General features: G+C 38.5%; 1 protein-coding gene across 1 annotated transcript in view; it reads left to right on the top strand.

Moving 5' to 3' along the window:
- DSG2 (desmoglein 2) overlaps window positions 1-24,791 on the top strand; it is a 48,470-nt gene extending 23,679 nt beyond the window's left edge. The window contains exons 4-15 of the mRNA XM_082415998.1: window positions 536-697; window positions 843-987; window positions 1,800-1,966; window positions 4,093-4,230; window positions 4,345-4,530; window positions 8,298-8,563; window positions 10,955-11,097; window positions 11,390-11,617; window positions 16,431-16,658; window positions 18,592-18,713; window positions 19,929-20,264; window positions 21,929-24,791. Coding sequence (XP_082272124.1) covers window positions 536-697; window positions 843-987; window positions 1,800-1,966; window positions 4,093-4,230; window positions 4,345-4,530; window positions 8,298-8,563; window positions 10,955-11,097; window positions 11,390-11,617; window positions 16,431-16,658; window positions 18,592-18,713; window positions 19,929-20,264; window positions 21,929-22,951 — 3,144 coding nt within the window. The 3' untranslated portion in view covers window positions 22,952-24,791. The remainder of the gene's footprint in view (window positions 1-535; window positions 698-842; window positions 988-1,799; window positions 1,967-4,092; window positions 4,231-4,344; window positions 4,531-8,297; window positions 8,564-10,954; window positions 11,098-11,389; window positions 11,618-16,430; window positions 16,659-18,591; window positions 18,714-19,928; window positions 20,265-21,928) is intronic.
- The last annotated feature ends 207 nt before the right edge of the window (window positions 24,792-24,998 follow it).

The raw sequence follows: 24,998 nt of genomic DNA, 5'->3' as shown, positions 1-24,998 counted from the left end.
TTTATAGAGGGCGAAAGTGTTAACTACAGAAGACCCAGCAGGTTAGAAACCCTGATTTGCTGAAGCATTCCAAGCAGGCAAACACTTGACTATTTTAACCCTTCTATGGAAGGATGCCTTATTCATACTGTCCTGATGATCGAACAGAGTTATGAAGGTGATTTTGACGCTGCAATTTTTACCTTATGTGCTAAATTTAAAATCCACCCCCACCAAGATGTACCCCCCCTAATGATACCTTAGTTTCATAACAACCCTGAGAGGTAGGCAGTAGTGTCTCTTCAGGTTACAGATGAGAGCACTGAGACACAGGAGGGTAGGTAACTGCCTCAGCATCACTACCTGGTGAGTGGCTGAGACAGGACCAGAACCAGGTCCTCTGACACCAGCACCTCTGCTCTGGAGCACCTGTGCACCGCCCACCCTCGACCCATCAACATCTGACAGCTTCAGAGCGAAATTTTCCATTGAAAACAATTACCTATAAGTTATAGAGAGTTTAACTTGAGGCATTCCTTTCTTATTTTTATGTTAGATACATTCTGATCTTGCAGAAGAAAAAAACCTAAAAATTACATACAAATACACTGGAAAAGGGATCACAGAGCCACCTTTTGGTGTGTTTGTCTTTAATAAAGACACCGGAGAATTGAACGTTACCACCATTCTAGATCGAGAAGAAACACCATTTTTTCTGGTAAGAAGAACAATTTTACATTTATTAGTTTGCAGTTCTTCTTGGGTAATAATTATGATATGTTTTATTATTGTTTTGAAACTATGGTACTTGAATGACCTCAGCTTAAATCTAATCCCTTCTATTATTTATGTCGTGATTTCAGCTAATTGGTCATGGTTTGGATGAGAAAGGAAACAACTTAGAGAAACCAATAGAACTCCGAATTAAAGTTCTTGACATCAATGACAATGAGCCAGTGTTCACACAGGACGTCTTTGTTGGGTCTGTTGAAGAGCTGAGTGCAGCAAGTAAGAGGTTATTTTTCTTACGAGTGAATATCCAAGGCCAATTTATCCCCATTGTGTAACTGAACACTGAAACCTCTGTCTTAGTGGAGGCTGAGTATTACCCACAGGACAAATAATAATAAACGTATTGCTCTAGGTTTGGAACTGCTTTTTTGTTATAAATTTTTTACCCTCAAACAGATGTGGTAGATTGATGTGATAGGTTAGGTCTCTATGGCAACCATTCAATTTTAGTCTGTATCAGGAAAGCAGCCATAGATAACATGTAAACAAATAGGCATGGTTGTGTTCCAATAAAATTTTATTAACCAAAGCTGGTGGCTGGCTGGCTTTGGCTCGCTGGCAGTAGTTTGCTGACCTTTGACATACTGTTTCAGCTGTCAGACTTCAATGCACGTGTTAAATGCTGGAGAGATTTCTCTTTGATCAGAATGTAAAGAATAGCTATGCTTCACCTGAATTGCTTAGATTTTAATAAGCATGTATTTGTATCTGTTCATTCTTCTTTCTTTGTATGGGTTATTAGATCTTTTATAAACAAATTTGTGACCCTCTTATAGCAAATGTTCAGGACTTCATCCTAAGAATTGTATGTACTAACCTCAGCCTCACCCTCACCTTATTTTTCCTACTCCTACCTCCATTCACACTTACTTCCTCAAACAATTAAATGTTTTGATCTTGGTAAACTGATTTTGATAAATACCTGGAATCCTTTTTGGAACAAGTTGATATTATAAATAAAAGAATAACATACATTAAGTGTGCTAAAGGTTGAGCTTCATCTTGGACACCTTTGTTTCTGATGCCAGATACACTCGTGATGAAAATCACCGCAACAGATGCAGATGAGCCCAACACTCCGAATTCTAAAATTTCCTATAGACTCGTATCTCAGAAGCCTGCTAATTCTCCATTGTTTTACCTAAATAAAGATACAGGAGAGGTTTATACAACCAGTATTACCTTGGACAGAGAGGTAAATTAATATTTTATGTTATTCATCTTTTCAGCTCTCCTCTGTCTTTCCAGGTTATTCTCTATTTCTTTACTAATTTTCTGACTTTGATCTATGTTACTTACTCATAGGATAACTCAGAATGATCCTTCTCTAGGGATGTGCTGTCTAATATGGTAGCCATCAGCCATATGTGGCCATTGACCACTCGAAATGTGACTAGTCCAAATTGAGATGTGCTGTAAGTGGAAAATATACACCAGATTGGGAAGACTTAGTATGAAAAAAAAGAATGTGTAAAATATCACCTTAATAATTTTTTTGTTGATCACTTGTTGAATTGATTATATTTTGGATACCATGGGTTAAATGAAATATATTTGTTTAAAATTAGTATTACCTGTTTCTTTTTACTTTTTTTAATGTTTATTTATTTATTTCTTTGGCCACGCCACTCGGCTTGCGGAATCTTAGTTCCCCGACCAGGGATTGAACATGGGCCCCGGCAGTGAAGCACCAAGTCCTAACCACTGGACTGCCAGGGAATTCCCTCTTCTTACTTTTTTAAATGTGGCTGCTAAAAAATTCAAAATTACATAAGCACTGTCCTAGGGCCTCTCCAGTCACGATCTGTTTGCTAGTGAGTTCCAAAGCAATGTTCCTTAATTTGTGGCTCTATAATGAAACGTCAGGAATCTTTCGTACTACTAATACATATACAGAGAGAGGAAAAAAGTTTGAAATAGGAGTCCTATTTAGCGTAATAGAAGTATTTGTAAAGGAAAGAGTTACTGTAAATCCCAAATTGGAGGAAAATTTGAGTCAGTTTCCTAAAAAGGGTGCTTTCTCAAACATTTCACTTTTTGTTTCTAAGTCAAAGGGAACATTTTAGTTGAAAAAGGGAGAGAGAATTTTTTTAAATGCTACATACATAAAGGTCTTAACAGCACGCATAGTAAAATGTTGATGATCCTAAGAACAATGTACTATCGTCAAATATAAATCATCATCCAGGCACAGTCAACGTGTTTTGTATTACTTTGAAAAATGATTTGACTCTGGCCAGAGACGGAGAGGATGGTGCTCAACATTCCTATCAAGGTCTTTGTAAAATTAAAACATATTATTACTCCTAAAATTCTACTCTACCTTTTTGCATAAAATGAGAATGGAAAAGTACTATTTTGAATTAGTAGTGTGATTTTTTTAATGAGCTTCTGTCTCTGGAAAGTTTAACCAGAAAATACTGGCTGTCACTTATTGGGCGCTCACCACATGCCTGGTGCTATTCCAAGCCTTTTACGTGGATTAACTCAAATTAACTTCACCTGTAAACCCTGTGAAGCGGATACAATTACCCCCACTTTACATGGAAGGAAACCAAGGACCAAACGGATAATGTGTGTCCAACACAGCTAGTAAGTCAGAATTGGAACCCAGCCAGCTGGTTCCAAAGCCTCTGCTGTCCTGCCTCTCACTGAGCACAGGGTCCCCAGGCATTGGCACTGGCTGCCCGGCTCCAGTTTGCCCTGCACAGGGTCCCCAGGTATTGGCACTGGCTGCCCGGCTCCTTAAACAACACCCACACTGAATGGAGCCATCGGAAGGGGACCACGTGCAAGAGAGGCTTCCCTTTGGAGTAATATCTGAGACGTTATTCTCTAGGACACGTTCTCCAAGAATCTAATCTCCCGGGATGTATGGACAAAGTTCACCAAGTTTTGCCTTCACTGGTCAAGTGTTCTTGTGGGATTAAGTTTTCCTGGCTTAACTTTTAGCTGAAAATGATGTGTGGGATAGAAAAAGCCAAGTCCTAGGGTCCCATCACTTCCAGTGTAGCGCAAACTACATTTTGAACGCACTCTTTTGTGCTCAGACTATTATAAGGAGAGACTCATCTCCTGATAAATATCACCAATGACATAATTAAGAATGCGATATCAACAACTGCATTGGGCTTTTCTGCACTTTTAGAAAAGCTCTGATGGCAAATAAACAGCATCTTCACAGGATTAACAGTAGATCATGCAACTTATTTATGAATAAAATGTACTGTGGTTCATTCCCTTGATGATACAGTGAACTAAAACCAGAAAGACAGAGCCATTCATTTTCACCCCAGCTGGGTATTTTTTATTGCCCTGTAGGAACACAGCAGCTATACTTTGACGGTAGAAGCAAGAGATGGCAATGGACAAGTAACAGATAAACCAGGAAAACAAGCTCAAGTTCAGATTCGTATTTTGGACGTCAATGACAATATACCTGTAGTCGAAAATAAAGTGGTAACTATTATTTTTACAACAAACATGCCTATGTATATTTTAGTCATAAGCTAAAAATATATCACCTAGGTTTGTGTTACATCAGAATAAAAATTGCCTGTTTATGTTTTGCAGTATGAAGGAACAGTTGAAGAAAACAAAGCCAATGTAGAAGTTTTACGCATAAAAGTGTTCGATGCAGATGAAGTAGGCTCCGATAATTGGTTAGCCAATTTTACTTTTGCATCAGGAAATGAAGGGGGTTATTTCCACATAGAAACTGATACTCAAACTAATGAAGGAATCGTGACCCTTATTAAGGTAAGTACTTAGTGTTCAAAACTGGAATAGGAGAGTTTGGTCCAGAGGAGGGGACTGATATATTTTGAGCTCCACATATTTACAAGTACTTTTCATAATCAGTTAACTGGCACCACAGTTGTAGAGATAAGAGCCATCCCTACTTGCCCAATTTCTGTGGTTAGTAAGTGGTTACACTTTTTGTGTTTCTAATGTCAGTAGTAGGAGGGTCACATTTTGAAACACAGTGTTTTAAGTGTGCTTAATTGAATCAATGAACAAAAATATAATAGTGTTATTAAGCATATGGGTCTTAAACAATTAAAACCCTTTTACTCCCACAGAAATTTCTTAAACAAAACTTAAAGGATGGATCTTCATCTAACAGAATAAGTAAAGAAGAATATCAGTGTATGTTTAAATGGTTTATGATAGAATTACCTTATCAGATTTTAAAAGAAAAAGCAAAGCTACAGCTTTCCAAATACTGTTTCATTAAGTCACAGACAAAAATTGATTCCAGAGGTTTCCACATTTTTACAAAACTTAATATATGGCACAGTAGGGAAACCCTAATAGCAGGAAGAGGAATGATGATAATGTATAACCGAATAGAGAAAAATTAACTTGAGGTTTCATAGTAATAATTATTGATACCATTTATCAATAGGCTACTGTATGCATTTAGATTACTTTTTGTAAAGCAAAGGAAAATAGAAAAAGATTAGCTCATGTTTGAAGGGAAGACACATTTTATGATTACTGAATACATGGATAATGGCATCAGAGACGAAATAGATTTACCTGCTTATACAGAACTAAGCACACTTTTTAGTCATAGATTATAGGTGCAACCATGCTAGATGCCTGAGATAAAAAGCCAGTCATACACATAAGGAGAAACAATCACTTAGTGATGAATAATAGAAATATCCTCAATGCCCCATGGTAGCACAAAAAGGAGTTATCAAAGGGGGCATGAAAAAAAATAGTAAATTTAGTATTAAAATGACAGCAACAGATGAAGAAAATTACAAATTTACTTTTGCAATTGTATAAAGAATTACTTCCAAATTATAAAGGCGGTAATCAGATTTCATTCAAATGAATGGACAAGGAAGTTAGATAAAGAAGATATACAAATAGCAAATGTGGGCATAAAGGATACTCAACATCATTAGTCATTAGGGAAGATGCAAATTAAGACTACGTGAGCTACCACTGCACACCTGCTAGAATGAGCTACAGTCAAAGAAAGACTGACAACACCAAGTATCAGCAAGAATATAGAACTGGAACTCCTATATATTGCCAGTGGAAACATTAAATGGTAGAGCCAGTTTGGCAGTTTTATAAAAAGTTAAACATAGAGTAGTTATCCAGTGACCTAATGATTTAGTCCTAGGTATCCACCCAAGAAAAATAAAAACATACATCTACAAAAAAAAAAAAACTTGCATGCAAGTGTTCATAGTGGCTTGTATTCATAATAATGAAAAACTGGTAACAGTCCAAATGTCCACCAACTGGTGAGCAGATAAAATGTGGTCTATTGATACAATGGAATACTCTTGAGCAATAAAAAGAAATGAAGTACTGATACATGCTACAATGTGGATGAACCTCAAAAACATACTTTATACAGACACACAATACTATGTACTGTATGATTCTATTTGTGTGAAATTTCTAGAAAAGGCAAAAAGAGCTTATAAAGAAAACAGATCAGTGGTTGCTTGGGGCGGGTTGTGAGTTGGCTACAAATAGGCAAAAAGGAACTTTTGGGGAGTGATGGAAGTGTTCTAAAACCAACAGCCTTGATATTTGCAAAACCATATAGGCTTATGAAACATCCTCATGTTTTACACTTAAAATGGGTGAATTTCATTGTAGGTAAATCATACCTCAATAAAGCAGTCTAAAAAAGATACAGGAGAAGAATAGATACTTTAAACTGTAGAAACAGAGATAGTGAATCATCACATGAGAAAAAGCCTCAGCTGTGTTAACAAATAAGTTTAGTATCTTTAATGCTATTGAAGATAGCAAAAATGGGAGTGATAAAATTTGCTAACAGTTGTAAAAATAGAGGTATATGCCCTCATACATTGCTCTTGATGCTGAAAATTTTTCCATTACCTTTGGAGCACAATGGCTATTTATTTATTTATTTATTTATTTTTATTTATTTATTTTTGGCTATGCTGGGTCTTCGCTTCTGTGGGAGGGCCCTCCCCAGTTGTGGCAAGCGGGGGCCACTCTTCATCGCGGCGTGCGGGCCCCCCCTGTTGCGGAGCACAGGCTCCAGATGCGCAGGCTCAGTAGTTGTGGCGCACGGGCCTAGTTGCTCCGCGGCATGTGGGATCCTCCCAGACCAGGGCTCGAACCCGTGTCCCCTGCATTAGCAGGCAGACTCTCAACCACTGCGCCACCAGGGAAGCCCCACGCTGGCTATTTATAACAAACACTATGAAACAGTTTTTATGTCGCTAGTACCTAGCTCATTTTTTTTTTTTTACCACTGTCTTGTTCTTCCATGGTCTTTGAATACTAATGACATATGGCTGAAAGATTTTATTTCTCATCCGGCATACTTCATACCATCAAAATAAGTGTGTGAAGCGCAAGAGCAACTTAAAAAGACAATAACTTTCACAAGGATTCTACAGTCACAAAGAGTGTATTTTTCTGTAGTCAATTTGTGTTGTGTTATTGTCCCAACACCACAGTGACCCATATAATAAAGGGGGCAGAAGTTATATATCCGGAACTCTATAGAGAGGAAAACGGATTTCGTAATAAATCATCCAAAAACAAAAGTGAACGTTGCAGTAATTCATGTAAACACATGTAATATATTTAATGATATACTGAAGAAACAGCAAAAATGGTCAGTCAGTACATCTAAATGGTCAGGACCACTAGAAATAAAAAGCAACAGGACCTACATAAACTTTGACTGGGTACTTCTTCCCTCTGTAGCTCAACAGGGGAAAAATAATTTGTATAAAAACGTTCAGAGCAGTATTAACTGCAAATAGTCGAAATGCCTAATAACAGAATGGCTAAGTAAATTAAGTGTATCTAAATAGTAGAATACTATAGAAATGTTGTAAAAAAGGAAATGGACAAATTGGAACATAAAATATGCATAGAGTGATAAACTGATTATATCAAATGTACTTAATAAATACCACAATTCACAAAGATCAAAGTATTTACAGGAGGATTAATCTTTTATGGCATTAATAGCAAACCAGATATTAATAGACATTATGCTAAAAAGGAGGGGGTTAGATTCTCTGTTTAAACAAATTTGAAAATCCCTGGGCTTAACAAAGCCAAATAGTTGTTTTTTCTACAGGAGGTCTCGGTTTTATGATATGCCATGGGATAGAGCTGGCAGTGCTGCAGCTACTTATGTAGCCCTTTTCATCAGAACAAACCCCTGGAACACATTTTAAGGAATATTAACTTATATTGGATGTCCATTAACTTTTTTTTATTAAGGAAAAAAAATCACTTCAGATTGCTAAAAATAAAAATGTATACATTTTAAATGATTTTGACCTGAAATAAATTGGGGATGCTTCCTAAACATCCTTAACATTTATGAACATCAAAATTGACAGACTTTTTAATGACATGGTACCAATATAAGAGTTGGACTACTCAGTACTGCTGTATTTTTCATGTTTTAAATTACTATAATCTGACACTAAAACCACACATGTGTGTTCTAGTTGTTTTCCCTTTTAAAAGTATTCCCTTTGATTTTGCCTTTCTAGGAAGTAGATTATGAAGAAATGAAGAATCTTGACTTCAGCATTTTTGTCACTAACAAAGCAGCTTTTCACAAATCAGTTAAGAATAAATATAAGCCTACATCCATTCCGATCAAAGTCAAAGTGAAAAATGTGAAAGAAGGCATTTATTTTAAAAGCAGCATAATCCGATTTCACACTAGTGAGAGCGTGGAAAAATCAAGCCAAAGCCAAATAATGGGAAAATTTCAAGCTTTTGACGGCGACACTGGACAAGTAGCCCGTGTAAAGTAAGAGATAGTTATGAATATTGTTTCCTCATTTTAAATGACTTTGAATGCCTATTTTCAAAAATCGTAAGGAAATTTTAACACTTCACTCTTTCGAGGCCCGCCATTATAATCCCCCAAAGGTCTATAGATTAAATTTCCTAGAGTTGTACATGTCACTGAGAGGCAAAGAGGAGTTTTCCCAGGATCCCCTTCCCTCCACCACCCGAGTATGAGGCAGAGACTGGGTTGCTCACCTCAAAACAATTCTGGGTAGAGAAGGCTAAAAAGAGAAAGAGAATTTACATCTTAGATCTCAGAGCCATGCCATCAAAAGATGACTCTCTACAGAGCTATTATTTATGAAGTTCTACCTAGCTGTAGTTATTTGGTTGAATTTAAGAATCCCCACCTGCCACCCAAGACACAACAGCTTCTATGTTTTCCTGCTGTCGGTGCCAGAGTTGTCGGTTGCTTCACTCTCCTTAAGCCTATGTCCCTGGGTGCCAGCACTCATGAAACATTGTATTTAGATGCATGGGCAACCATAGCATGAATGGGAATATGGAGGAAGCTCTTCAACAATCTCTTTCCTTTTAGTGAATCTCCTTTTCATGGAATTCATCAGCCAATAGTAGCAAGTGACCTTTTTCCAAAATAATGTTAACAAACAGCTTCCATTGTGTTTTCTGCAATGTCTTGGTGACCCCTTTTTGCCCACCTTAACTTCAGGAACCAGTCCAGCTTCTCTCGAGTTTTATAGTCTAGTTTTTATTTCCATGGCTCTAAACTTAAGAAGGCAGTCCCCACCTAAATCCCCGGAATTGAGAAAGAGTGTTCCTTATGATTCCTCACGCTGTCCCCTGAGAGGCTTAGATGTTCTAATTAATTATCCTCCAATAATATTGTGACTCTCTATTGAAACTTCTATTTCCATCTAACTATTTAATTTTGGTTGCTGTTTTTAGTAAGAGTTACAACTGTATCAAAAGATCATATGTTCTTCCTTGAAAAATAATGAACCATGTTTCTTTACTCCTCAAAAGTATTTTATTTTTAGCATACACTTACAGAACTTTAGAATAAGAATGATCTTAAAGATTAATTTAAACCTACTATTTTACAGATAAGGAATGAGAGGTACAGCTAAGTGAAATAATTTTCCAGTATTCGCCTAATTTAGAAATGTTGATAAGGACGGCAGAAGGATCAGTCTCTTGACTTTGTCATAATTTACTATTTTATTGATTATTCATATGCATCAGTTGTTATGGATATTTGACATGACATGTGAGCTGCTATCCTACTTTGAATGGTGTCTAGTTTTCACAATAGAAAACAGAAAATCCCTTAAATGAGACCACACAAAACATTCCATTGTGCAATGTGATTCTTATTACTTTAACTTTGTCTTTGTTATAAGCATTATGTGGGAAAACATTGACAGCAGCTAAGTTCAAGCTTTAAAATTCCAGCCGTGAAATTCAGAAATATTTGTGAAAATCCAAATGTATCATCATTTACTGGTATAAATATTAAAAGACAGGAAAATTTAGTTCGAGTGTATAATTGAAATTTTTTTAAATAGTCACTATAAACAAATATTGCCATATATTAGCCCCTCATTTTTGTATGCCTAAACAGCCACTTAATAGAAAATAAATCATTAATATGATTGGTTGAATCAAATTCTCATATGTTTGGTTTATATTTGTATTTGGATACATTTTAAACTCGATGGTATTAAATTACATATATTTCTGAAAATGTACTATGAATGTTCTCCTTGCCTTCCCAAAGCTGTCTCTTTTTGCACTAATTCTCCTTTGCTTTGAAGGCATAAACCCAGAAATCACCTTATCAGCATTGTTTTCACTTTTAACCATTTCTAACTGAAAGAAGCCTATTGCTCTGAACAATCAACAATATCCCAAAATTTAAAGTACTTCCATTTAAGGCAGTCATTGATTTTTTAAATTGATATTTTTAAATATTAATAATATGCTAATAAATAATAGACTGTAAAACTGCTTTTCTCCACGAGTTCTTGTTGGGTGACTAAGTTATCCTCCAAGGTTAACTCCAAATTTAAGGAAAACTAGATTGAAAGCTGTAAGACAGACTGAAGAGCAACTCGTAAACCTCCCGGGTGAGTAGGCAAGGGCGTCGCCCTTGCACGTATGTCTTGGGTATGTTACAGAAATAAGGAAGGGTCCAAAGTAGGTGTGATACACAGTAAACAGAGGGGCTTTTAGGATAGTTTCAAGAAATTTGTAAACATTCCAAACTAATGCCTGGGATAAGAACATATATAATAAAGCAGAAATTAAGCTTAAAAGAGTTGTAGATATTAGTTGTAGATAGTCTCATTTTATCCAGAACTCAAAATTAATTTTGTCTGCTTTCTAACAGATACGCCAAATTTGAAGATATAGACAATTGGATCTCTGTGAATTCTGCCACCTCTGAAATTAGACTTGTAAAAATTCCTGATTATGAATCCAGATATGTCCAAAATGGTACATACACTGCAAAGATTTTGGCTATGACAGAAGGTAAGTTATTAAATAGATTTTTTTTCTTGGTTATGTGCATTTAGATTTTATTTTCCAGCATCAGAGACCTTTGTTTTGATCTTGTAGGAAGGCCAAATGGGTAAACTGTCACATTTCTACTTATTTAGTGGATTAAAAGATATTACTTGAACTGAATATGAAAACATATCTAAGATAGAAAGCATCCTAATTTGGTTACTACCTTCTCCTTACCAAATTGGCAAGAGAATTCAAACTATGTCCATATGAGCAGTATAACCAGAATATACATTATCTTTTTCTTATTTTTAAGAATATCCTAGAAAAACCATCACTGGCACTATTACTATCATGGTTGAAGACATCAATGACAATTGTCCCACACTGGTCGACGCTGTGCAGACGGTCTGTGATGACGTGCAATATGTGAACGTGACCGCAGAGGACCTGGACGGACCCCAAAACAGCTGGCCTTTCAGTTTCTCTGTCATTGACAAACCAGCTGGAATGGCAGAAAGGTGGAAAATAGTAAGCCGAGAAAGTAAGCAAAATCACTGGACTGTATGTTTAAACATGATAGAAATCTAAAATCCTTATAATACAGGCTTTTTTCTTTGCATGAATTATATTTCCAATACAATTGAGTTTATAAAATGAGGATCTGAACCTCAGGCATAGTGTCTTTGATCTGCCTAATAATAAATACCCTATTTGGAGAGAGTGAAGGAGAATAGATATCTAATATCTTTAAGGTAACTGGGTATTCTCCAAATCGCTCTTGAAGTAGTTGTCTCATAAGCTGAGGAATATTTCCTTTCTAAGCACAGCAATCAGAGTAGGTGCCTTCTAAAACTCTTGATGTACGGTAACGATGATTCCATTAAAAATAACTCTTACCGAACATACACCATGTGCCAGGCACTCTGCTATCCCTTCATATGCATTATCTTGTTTACTTCTTACCCCATAACATTATTCCCTGATTACAGCTGAGGAAGCTTTGGCTTAACTAGAGTTAGATAGCTTGTTTGAAGTCACAAAGCTGGTAAGTGATGGACAAAACATGGAAAGGAGTCTGTCTGTCCCCTTGGCCCCCATGCCAAGAGGACGTGTGCATAGATCCGTATCTTGGGACATACCCCCTTATTGACGTGCTCTATTGGCTTCCTTCAAGGTGGTTTCAAATGTAGAAAAATCTATCCAGAAGACTCTTTTTGTCTTAAACAGGTAGTGCTCGTTTCGGAAAAGTTTTAAATGTAATACCCCAATTTTTCTTAACTTTTAAGTTTATTGTTTTCTTAGGCTTAGCAAATTTTACAGTCATTTTAAGAGGCTTTGAATCATGTTTGGTCCAATTTACAAATTAAACACCTTTAACATTTCAATATATTTATAAATTTAGTATATTTGGCATCCTTTTTATGTATTTCAATGATCTGAATGAACAAATAAAACTTTCTTGTGATTCCTATACTCTAAAGTTCCAGTAAATTTAACTTATAAATACATCAAACCTGAAATCCTCTTCAATGGTCCAATACTGAACAAACCAGTGATATTTCAACCTAAAACCATAAATCTAAATTAGTAAGATAATTACACATTTTAAATTGGAGTTACAAAGCTGTCACGTTAATAGGGCTAATTGTCCTTAAAATATTACAAGTGTATAAATATAATAGCAAATGCAAATAATTTCTTTACAATGCAAAAATATTAAAACTAAGTCTTTAGTTTGTTTAAATATTCCTATACTTAATTCTGAATCTTCTTAGGGTTTATGTACTCACTTGCAAAAGATAGTTATATTGTTGGTTAACTCAAGTGGTCTCCCCAGTAAGGGTGACAATCACCATCTTGATTAATTGAGGTTACTTAAGATCAAGTTTTCAACTAGCATGAGCCCTGGGATGCAGACATCCAGATGATTCTTCTTATGGTAATTAAGTCACAGGCCTCAAGACTCATGACAGGGTTGGTCCCCTGGCTCACATTATCTCATTCTGTACTCACAGCAGTCTGGGACTCCCACCTAGGCTGACTGCTTGATTGGAGTTTGCCTTTCTTTGACTAAGATAGTAAATGTGTTTTGCATTGAACTTGCTGAGATTCCAAGACTTAACTTATTTTTATCTAAGAAACGTGATGTTTAGGAAATGCCAGGCATTGGTCTAAGCACTTTACTAATATTAACAACCCTAGAAGTTTGGCATTACCGTCATCAACATTTTACAGATGAGGAAACAAAGGTGCAGAAAGTTTAACTAACATTCTCAAAGTTACAGCTAGTTGAAGAGCTGGAATTAGTATTTGAACCCAAGCACTCTAGCTGTGGAGTCTCTACTCACTACCTTTATGCTCTGTTGCCTTTCCAGATACACAATGGATTTTCTGTCTAAAGATAAAGATGTTTGAATCTGATGGGCTCTTGAATTTTTTCCTAGCCTTAGAAACATAAAACTCCTTAGGATACAGATACATGTTAGAGTGTTATAACAGGAAGTCACTGAGCTTATACTGTATATATCTAGACAATTGAGAGAGATAGGGTTCTGTAACCCAGGCTTTTTTCTCCTTGGCTGTATAATGAGATGATCGACCAACTATCATGATAATAAATAGCTCCTAACTGTTTTATTTATTTGGGAAATGTTTTAAGTACAGAAAATTACAGAGACTTAATAAGGCAGATACCTTTGTACCTCCCACCTAGAATTAAAAGAATATTAACAATTTGTCGCATTTGAGTCAGGCCTTTTTTTTTTAATGATCACTGACAAAGTAGAAGTCCCCTTTGTGCCCTTCCTCCCCTTTCCATCTTTCCCCTCAGAGCCAATCATGAATTTAGTTATATTCTTCCAGGCCATGTTTTCCTATACTTCTTTTAATAAGCTCATATTCCTTAAATGAATGACTAGATGCTTTCCTCAGTTCTCCAGAGCTTTGGGGATGATTTAATAAGTATAGTTCTAGCTTTGGAGATCAAATTCCATAAAATATGGACCTTAAAATGAGAAGAGGATGTCTCTTACTTCCAAAAATAAGTAAATAAAACAAAAAAACCTCCCAAACACCTCATTTTTTATCTTTGTATTCATCCATCTTTACCTTGCAAGTAAATTATTTTTTAATAAATGTTATACATATATTAGAAAAAGTTTTAAGCTATTCTAACTGATCGTTATTTTTACTCATGGGAAAACTGGTCATTATTTTTATTCATGTTGAAAGAAAATTTCTTAAATAACCACCAGTCACATTTTTAAAAAAATAAGATAAAAGGTCATTTGAACAACACTTTCTGTGTAATATTCTTGCCAAAAATGTGTAGCCTGAATCCAATCATGAGGAAACAGTCAGACAAACTCAAACTGTGGAAAATCCTTTAAAATAAGTGGACTTCAAAAAGGTCAAAGTCTTGAAAGGCCAAAAGGAAGTTAGGACTGTTATAGATTATTAATAGAGACTAAGGTGACAGCTAAATGCAGGGCATAATCTTTGATTGGATCCAGGATCATAAAAAAACAAAAAACAAAAGCCAGAGAGAGTAAGAGCGAGAACTGTAAAGGGCGTTTTTACAACAGTTGAAAAGTTTGAATATGGGTTATATATTAAATATATTATTATATCAAGAATGAATTTCTTGAGAGGGTTAATATCCTTTGGTCTTAGAAGATTTATGCTGAAGAACGTCATGAGGTCTGCAACTTACCTTGAAATAGTTCAGGGGGAAAAAAGTGTGCATGTAGAAAGTATTGTTGTAAAATGTAAACAATTTATGAAGGGTTTATCAATATTCATTGTAATAGTCTTTCAGGTTTTCATATATACAGTGAAATTTGAAAAATTTCAAATACACAATGTTGGGAACAAAAAGGATGGGACTGGATGAAACAAGATTGGCCCATTGTTGAAAATTATTAAAGCTGGAGATGGGTACCATGGGAGTTAATTATGCTCTTTCCTGGATTACATCTGTTTGAAAATTGCCTTAATAAAGTTCTTTTAAGAAATAGTAAAATATGGGGACTTCCCTGTTGGCCCAGTGAGTAAGACTCCGCACTCCCAATGCAGGGGGCCAGGGTTCAATCCCTAGCCCGGGAACTAGATCCCACATGCCGCAACTAAGAGCCCTCATGCCGCAACGAAAATCCTGGTGCTGCAACTAAGACCCAGCACAGCCAAAATAAATAAATAAATACATATTAAAAAAAAGAAATAGTAAAATAAGGGTCATTCGATGGAAATGTCATTTAACTTTCCACTTGTTTGTCACTGTATCCCAGTAATGGAAGAGTTCCTAGCATCTGGTAAACCACACAAATTTGTTAACATTAGTCATCATAAAAGGAAGGTATGTCCAGATCTGATCCTTTGCTATTCACCTGCATATGTGGACTAGTTTCATCAAGCACACAGTGTGAATTCAATAGAGAAGTTATGAAATAATAAAGCTTCTAGCTGGAGCTAACAATGATTAGCTATTAAAGAATGTTTCTGTAGACTCACAGATGTAGAGAACAAACTAGTGGTTAACCACTGGGGAGAAGGAAGTGGGGAGGAACAAGATAGGGGTAGGGGATTAAGAGGTACAATAAATAAGCTACAAGGATATATTGTACACCACAGGGAATATAGCCAATATTTTATAATAACTATAAATGGAGTATAACCTTTAAAACTTGTGAATCACTGTGTTGTACACCTAAAACTTATATAATATAATCAACTATACCTCAATAAATTTTTTTTAAAATTAATTAATTTATTTATTTTTGGCTGTGTGGGGTCTTTGTTGCTGCGCACGGGCTTTCTCTAGTTGCGGTGAGTGGGTCTACTCTTCGTTGCGGTGCGTGGGCTTCTCATTGCGGTGGCTTCTCTTGTTTCGGAGCGCAGGCTCTAGGCACACTGGCTTCAGTAGTGGTGGCAAGAGGGCTCATTAGTTACGGCTCATGGACTCTAGAGCGCAGGCTCAGTAGTTGTGGTGCATGGGCTTAGTTGATCCGTGGCATGTGGGATCTTCCCAGACCAGGGCTCAAACCCATGTCCCCTGCACTGGCAGGCAGACTACAATGAGGCATCATCTCACACCAGTTAGAATGGGCATCATCAGAAAATCTACAAACAACAAATGCTGGAGAGGGTGTGGAGAAAAGGGAACCCTCCTGCACTGTTGGTGGGAAAGTAAATTGATACAGCCACTATGGAGAACACTATGGAGGTTCCTTAAAAACTGCGCCACCAGGGAAGTCCCTATATCTCAATAAATTTTAAAAAAGAATGTTTCTGTAATTTAATCTTGCCCTTCCTTGGTAATCACTCATTTTTATTTCCTTTTTTATCTTGCCTTGCAGGTACCAGCGTGCTACTGCAACAAAAGGAACCAACGCTTGGGAGGAGTGACGTTCGCTTGCTGATTGCAGATAGTAAAGGCTTCAGCTGCCCTGAAAAGCAGGTCCTTAAACTCACAGTCTGCAAGTGTGTGGAAGGCGGTGGCTGTGTAGAAATGTGGTATGAGTCCTCCGTTGGCCTTGGGCCTGCAGCAATCGCGCTTATAATGTTTGCCCTTCTGCTCTTGCTGCGTAAGTATTTTAAAAGCTACACTTTAGCTCTTTTAGTAATGTTAGTATTTTAAAAGCTACACTTTAGCTCTTTTAGTAACGTTAGTGCCTTTTTAGGGTTTTTTTTTTTTTTAGTATTTTGTTACTACGGTAGTCATTGATTTCTTTCGTTTTTCTATAATCACACTAGAATGCTATTGAGGGTGAGTAGGGAAGCAAGGATTGATCATTGATAAATTCACCAAAAGTTATTGAAGTGCTCTTCAGAATTTTGTTTTATAAGAATGTATCATCTCCTGATTTAAATAACCAAGGTTATTGTACATGCTCTTCAACAACCTTTTAACCTAAACCTTTTTGGTGTCTCCATTTTGATAAGCTCTGCATGAGATAGTGATGTCGTCTGTTCTTCCATACCCAGTGCCGCGAACAGCACCTTGTGCATAGAAAGCTGTCAGAAAAGATTTGTTGCATGCATTTAGATTATGGTTACAAGGTTATTTTACAAACTCATCTTTTTCCCATCGATCCTTGCTTTTCACATTCATCTTGTCAGAGCTCCACCTCCCCAGACCCTCTGCTTGGCTTGCCCCTTCACCTGCACCAACAGGAGCCAGACCCTCTGGGCTCTTGTATGTTTCCCAACAGTGACAACCAACCCTGCCCTCCCTGCACGCCCTCCAACGACCTTGGGTTTCCTTTCACTAAAGAACAGAAGACTGCAGCCTGGGGTCGTGTGGAACGAGTCCACTTGACCACTGCTCATGGGCAGAGAACTGCCTCCAAGGCAGCCTCAGTTATTTCAGTGTCAGAAGACGAGCTTGTCAAAGCCATTAGTAGATGTTCAATTGAATGCACAGCACTCAACAGTTTATAGTGCACTTTTATACCATCATCTCCATTTAATGGGTAAAAATACAGACATGGTGGTAAATGACTTGTCTCAGCTTACCAAGTTTATAGGTGGGCAGGACTACATCTTTTACCTGGAGATTCCTTGCATTGCCTTCTCACCTCAGATTTCCCAGCACCTAACATGGTGCCTCGCACATGGCAGACACTTGATAAACATTTGTTGAATTACCCCTGGCTGATTTCAGTCTTTTCATTACGCATAGTAACTATTGTGACTATTACATAAAAAGGATCCTAGGGAGCAGTCAGCTCTTCCTTGGAACCTGCCACATGGGAGCGTCAATAAAAGCTAATTTGGGGTGGGCTGCTTGCAGATGTGGTTAATTCTTTACTCTGTTGATCAAGGGGCCAGCATTGGCCTTTACTTCCTCCTGGAGGTAGAATAAAATTGAAGGAGGGAGCTCTGAAATTTTATTAACTTCTAGATGAAATGTTATATATATTCTAAGGGTTTTTAATGTGGAATCATTTTAGAAAATAGTACTTAGGTAATTCAGAGGTTAACTGGAACCTCAGTGAGTCATGCCTTCTGCCAAATTCTACTCTAGGGTAAAGTGGTGCAGTATTATAGAAGTTCTAATGTTCTCGAATATTTGAATATATTAAAGCTTTTCTACCCTTAGGGACTTCTGATTTCTTTTTTAACACATATATATATTTTAGATGGTGAATTTTCTCATATTAAAAATTAAAGTGGTTTAAAAAAAAACCAAAAATTTAAGCCTTTAAGTTGGTTTTGATGATTTGGATAGTATCAAATCCAGTCTCGGTGTTCCACTTGTTGACCACAGTCTTTGTGATGGCCAAGAACCCTGAATCCGTAAGACTCCCTCATCCTGCCTTTAGGCTTAGGTATAACTCACCCGAAACAGGCTTGGTGACGTTAGATCAGAGTAAGAAAAGAAAAACAGAAAAATAGGGCTGTAAATAAGTGAAGACTGAACTCAGGAAGAGATACGCAAATTCCAAAATTATGCGACATAAATTTGAAAATCTGTCGAGACTAACCTTCTCTGTACTCAATTTTGTTTCTGTCCAGTTGTACCACTTCTACTACTGATGTGCCATTGTGGGAAGGGTGCCAAACACTTTACCCCCATCCCTGGTACCATAGAGATGCTGCATCCTTGGAACAACGAAGGGGCACCACCTGAAGACAAGGTCAGATAATCAGATGTCAACAGAACATGTCTTCTTTTCTGCTTTAAAGGGGCCTTGGGAAGTGTTTCTAACACCTTAGGTCATGAGAGAGTAAAGTGATTTCTACAGATTTCATTCACATGCCTTCGTTAAACACAGGGCTCGAATAACAACTTACTTTGTATTTGTTGCCAGGACAGAGTTGAGGTGGTTTTGCTCTACCCTGACAGGTCCTAAGTTACAGAGAATGTAGAAGAAGCATCGGGTAGTGACACCGAGAATGTAGAAAAAAGGTTAAAGAGAGGAAGAGTGTGTAGGGATTTAGGTAGAGATGTTTGTCCCGATATTAAATGGTTGTCTTCCACAGCCAGGTGCTTCTCCATTTCCATTCCACGCGATGCATAGGGCCAGCAGAGGGGCGCCCACAACCCCCATGACAGTTGTAAAATGTTGCAAAATCCCCTCCCCTACCTATTTAATAGCCATCTCCCATCATCTCTCTATTGCATCTTCACCCGGGGGTCTCTTCATCATCATCTGCCATAAGCATCCTGCCTAATAAGATATGATTTAGTATCAAGTGTCAGAGAACTCGGAGTAACAGTGGCTTAAATATAAACATGGGCCGTCTGGGACCAATGTGATGATTCCTCCATGGCATGGCCCCAGGCTCCTCCTCTCTCCTGTTCCTCCATGGAGGAGTTCACTCTCCTGCTGGCCCCACCCTCCAGACACCAGCTACCATCCCACATTCCAGCCTGCAGATGGAAGAAAAATGAGGAACCACTTTTTAAGAACACGTCCCAGAAGTTGCATGCACCATTTCCACTTGAAATCCCATTAGCCGGAACTTAGTCAAGCAGCAACGGAGGCTGGGAAAGGTAGTCTTTATTTGGGGCAGCCATGTGTCCAGAATATAAAACAAAATAAGTGTTGTAGAACCGTAAAAGAAGGCATCAAACTCTAGAGGAAAGTGGAAATGCCACTGGTGCCAGTAGAGTGAATGGACTGAGACCATACTTTAAAGTTTTTTGTTTTCTCCTTGGATTAAAATCAGCTAACAAAACCAGAAGGTAGAGCGGAGATCTTCAGAAGACTCAAACAGCAGTCATTCAAGCAAAGTTTTCCTAATTGGCCTCTGCAGAAATATCTTATTCCCTGCATACGCTCACTTAGCTCAGGTCCTTCTACCAAGCGTACTGACCATCCGGGACTCGGCTGTGTTTGCTCTCACAGGCAGTGGTGCCTCTTCTAGGGGCAGACCACAGAGACAGTGCAGCTGTAGGCGGTGAGACAGGAGCTGTGACAACCAAGGATGCTACCGTGAAAGGAAGCAGCTCCGCTCCCTTTATCAAAGGGCAGCATGAGATGTCCGAGGTGGACGGCCGATGGGAAGAATACAGAAGCCTCGTCTCAGGGGGCGCCGCCCAGGTTGCAGGGACAACAGGAGCCTTGATGACCACGGAAACCCTTCGGACCACGAGAGCCGCAGCAGCTTCTAGAGAAGTGGCCGGAGCTCAAGCAGCTGCGGTGGCAGTGAACGAGGAATTCTTAAGAAGTTATTTCACTGAAGTAAGTGTTGGGTTTTATGTATTGGCGGGGAAAGGGGGGGGACATTTCTATGTGAACGTGATGTTATTAGGGTAATCATTTTCTTGGATCTAAATGGGACATTGTTCCTTTCGTTAAGAGAAGGCTTACAGGCAATGAGAAAGGAGAGGTGTGACCCACTGGGTCAGTCAGTCAGCTCAGTTATGTGGTGACAACAAATGACCCCACGATCTTGCTTCTCACCAGGGCATATTTCCCACATTCATGCTTTTGCCCCTCGATGCAGCTCTGCTCTGCTCCATGTGGTCCGCATTCCAAGATGTGTGCTGAGAGCACAGCTTGTGCCCAGGAAGCTGGCATCCTTGGGACGCAGGGAACAGAGCAATGCCAAACCTGGCAATGACCCCCAAAGCCACTGCCTTTTCCCACTCACATTTCATTGGCCAAAGCGAGTCACATGACCAGGCTGATGTCAGTGGGTCAGAAAGTGCTGTCCCTCTGCAGGAGCGGACTTGATAGAGATGCGCTGGGTAGGGTGGGAGGGGAGAGACTATATGACCTAAAAAACACCATCTGTTATGTCCGTTTAAGTGTTTTCTTTTGAAGGCAAGTACTTGGTTCACTATTGAGGTGGTTCATAAAAAATTAGAAGGAAAGTTGCAGGAAAGATGATGGGATGCAGTCAGAAAGCTCATGCCTGGGATTAGGAATTAGAAGCTTCTCTTGAGAACCAGGTCATGCCTGGGAATGGGATGGGCAGAGTCAGATTGCTAGGGACCTGAAGGACCCTTGAGAGGAGCGAAGGGATGGGCTTCCATAGAGGCCAGTTTATTTCTGTCCCCTCCCTTCTGCATGGCTGCAGATTACCTGAGTGCTGTCCCACTTTCTGTTACCCTCCCATCCTCCCTTCTTTCATACCATCTGCCCGCCCCCAGGTAGACGGGGAAATGGTGATTTGGTCAGTGTCAAGGAAGAGCACTTCTCGTCCATTTCCTATCTCACTGCCAGGCTCCACTCTGGTGCCCTGTTTTATTTCAGTATCTTTTCCCCTCTCTGCTCTAATCATGCATGAACCAGTCTTGATTATGTATGTGTGCTCAGCTTTTAATTTGGAAATCATTTCAAACTCATCAGAAAATTTGCAAGAATAATAGAAAGTTTGAACTCCTATATACTCTTTACCTGGATTACCCAAATATTAACATTTTGCCACATTTACTTTTTGCCTTTTCTCCCTCCCTCCCTCGTCCCTCTGTCACTCTCCTCTCTCTCTCTCTCACAGACACACCCACACACCCACACACCCACACACACGTCCTCTTACATTACCACAGTACAGAGATTGAACAGTGACACATTGCGTATTTCAGTTTAGCCAGTTATCCCAATAATGTCTTTTATAGCCGCTGTTTTTCCCGTCTAGGGCCCTGCTTTCCATTTAGTTGTCATGACACTTCTGTCTCCTTTAACCTGAAACAGTGCCCTCTGCCTTTCTCATCTTTCATGATATATTTTTTTTAAGAATACAGGCCAGTCCTGTTGTAGGATGTCCTTCAATTTGTGTTTCTCTGGTGTTTCTTGTCTAACTACAAGACCGAGGTTAAACATTTTGAGCAGGAATCTAGAGTCTTGTTCTTAAAGGAAGTGCGTCACTCATTATATGCCTGTTTTTCTTTCCGTTTTAGAAAGCTGCCTCTTATACCGAGGAAGATGACATTCACGCAGCCAAAGATTGCCTTCTGGTTTACTCTCAGGAAGAAACTGACTCTCTCCAGGGTTCCATTGGCTGTTGCAGTTTTATTGAAGGAGAGCTAGATGACAGCTTCTTAGATGACTTAGGATTGAAATTCAAGACACTCGCTGAAGTTTGCTTGGGTCAAAATATAGAGATGGATATGGAAATCGAGCAGAGGCCAAAACCTGTGAGAGAAACAGACATGAAGGCAGCTTCACATTCATTCTATGAGCAAACCAGGGTTAATTCCGAGAATACTTATCCCTCTGGTAGCAGCTTTCAAGTTCCAAAACCTTTGCATGAAGCAAACACAGAGAAAGTCACTCAGGAAATAATCACTGAAAAATCCGTGTCTTCTAGGCAGGCTCAAAAGGTAGCTGCACCACTTTCAGATCCGTTGGCTTCTGGTAACGTGATAGTGACAGAAACTTCCTATGCCACAGGCTCCACGGTGCCACTGAGCAGTGTGGTCCCGGACCCCAGACGGTCCGAAGGCCTGATGGTGACAGAGCGGGTCTATGCCCCGGCGGCCCCCTTGGGAGAGCAGCAGTACGCTAGTGAGGGTAGCATCGTGGTTACTGAGAGAGTCATCCAGCCTCACGGGGGCTCACCCGGCCCCCTGGAGGGCACCCCGCACTTGCCCGATGCACACTATGTTATGGTGCGGGAAAGAGAGCGCTTCCTCGCCCCCAGCTCCAGTGTGCAGCCCCCTCTGGCCGCGCGCAGTGTAGCCGTAGGACAGAACGTGACAGTGAGGGAAAGAGTGCTGACACCAGCTTCCACTCTGCAATCTAATTACCAGATTCCTGCCGAAACCTCTGTAATGGCCAAAAAGACTGTGGTTTCTGGAGCTGGAGTCCTGGGCCCTCTGCCAGACTCGGGCTTCGAGGAGTCTAGTCATTCTAATTATACGATAACCACATCTTCCACCAGGGTCTCCAAGCCTGGCACAGTCCAGCAGTCCTTCTCCTAACCACACACTGCCCCAGAGTTTAGCTAGCAGTGACTCATTTCATGTTTTCAAAGGACCTGGCTTTTCATGAGCCTTACAGATGTAAGAGGCACATATACCTTGGGCTGCAAATTTTTCTCAGTCACTAATATGCAGAGAGCCTCACTGTCTTAGCTTCTAGGAGTGCAATTCAGAAATGCCCCAGGGCTTACTGAGGGGGCACGATGATGATGCTGTGACTTAGGTGCCTTTGAGTGACTTACGGCCGAACAGTACTCACAGTACTCACAGTACTCACAGTACTCACAAAGTAAGTTAAGTAGAGAGTAAATCTGGTTTCTAAGAATTTTATCAAGTTAACAAAATGTCCAGTTCATGAGCCATCCGATAGAGCCCCCCATGAAACTGAGTGGGCCTCTTTGCCTACCACGTTAACATTTAACATTGCTGTTCTGTATTCCATACGTTCCTGCACCTAGAAGATTATCAACAATTTACTTATCCAAAGATACATGCACAGTTTGAGTGACCCGTTTGGCTTGTTTGATTTCCTTAAAACTAGAGGCCCTTCAATCCACGTAAGGTTAATTGAATTTTGGAACACTGACACGGTAAGAACACACATTGTGTGTTTCTGTGCACGTAACTGTGTGTGTGTGTGTGCACTGGACTCTGAGTATGTGTGTGTGCGTGTGTTGTATGACCTCAAAAATAGCATTATACCTTCCCTTTGTCACTCAATAATCATGAAAATATTAAATACTTCAAATTCAGTAGAGTAATTCAGGGCGAAATTCATAAATATAAAATCACTTTATTTTTTATAGGAATAATATACTATTAAAAAACTCAGGATACATTATCTTCTAATTTAGTACATCTAAATTAACTATATACACGGTGGTAACAACCCTTTTCACTGCTATAAATCCTCAGTGCCTACCATGGGTGCCAAATCAATATTTGTAGAATTAAACTGAATTTTAGAAGCTACTCTCTTTTATCTATACTTGCAAAAAATACTGAAAGACCCTATAATTTCTATAATTATGAGTTTGAAATTATGATTTATTCCATATCTCAAAGTCATTGACTAGCTGGTCATGACTTACTACATGGAATATTAAATATTGTATAGCTGACCTCAATTTGTACATCATGCCTTTCTTTCTGAAAAGTGATTTGGGTGTTTTGGCCAAATAAATAGAGTATTTTTATTGCTCCCTGAAGAAATGATCCACTTCAGGTTTCAAAGTATAAGTGCATATCAGTAATCAATTATATAAATATCCCCCACAACAAAATAATTTCCATAAATTTTAAAGGCTGTGATTTCATGAATTTTTAATATGTTTACTAGGAAAATGAATCTCTAAAAATTCATTTTGTGGCACACTTCTAAAAATGTGTTATGCAAAAGGTTTATACTTTTTTACTCCCACTGATGTGTATGAATAAAAGGCAAATATTTTTAGACACCATAAGCCTGTGGCCAAAATGAAGGTCACTGTTCCATGCTATAAATTTTTTATTCTCTACGTACTAATTGTTTTTGCTTTTTTTTTCATTATAGACTTAGTAGTTATTTTTTGCCAAGTCTGCAACAAGAATATCACTACTGTGTGAAAATGTGAATGTGATCTATGTACTCCAAACAAAACTTGGTCTTAAATTTCCTCCTCAGACAGGCTTAAAAAACCTAACATGTCTCCTATGTATAAAGTCACCACATTTTCTAAATGATTTTCTTTGTTCCTGAAAGGGTGATTTGTATTAGTTTTTACATTTGTCCTACAGGAGAAATGTTGTATTTGTATGTGTATCATCAAAATATTTAAATAAAAAGGCGACCTTCTCTGCAGCCCTTGGCCCATATCTTCTTATTGCCCCCATCTTCTTACTGCCCCTATCTTCCTTTTTTTTTTTTCTTGTTAAATAAGGTCTATTTTTTTTTGAATTTTTGAATTTTATTTTATTTATTATTTTATACAGCAGGTTCTTATTAGTCATCCATTTTATACACATCAGTGTATACATGTCAATCCCAATCTCCCAGTTCATCCCACCA

The sequence above is a fragment of the Balaenoptera physalus genome (genome assembly GCF_965194825.1).
Source record: "Balaenoptera physalus genome assembly, chromosome: 12".
NCBI lineage: Eukaryota > Metazoa > Chordata > Mammalia > Artiodactyla > Balaenopteridae > Balaenoptera > Balaenoptera physalus.
The sequence above is the reverse complement of the archived record's forward strand: the minus strand, read 5'-3'. Positions and strand labels throughout refer to the sequence as shown.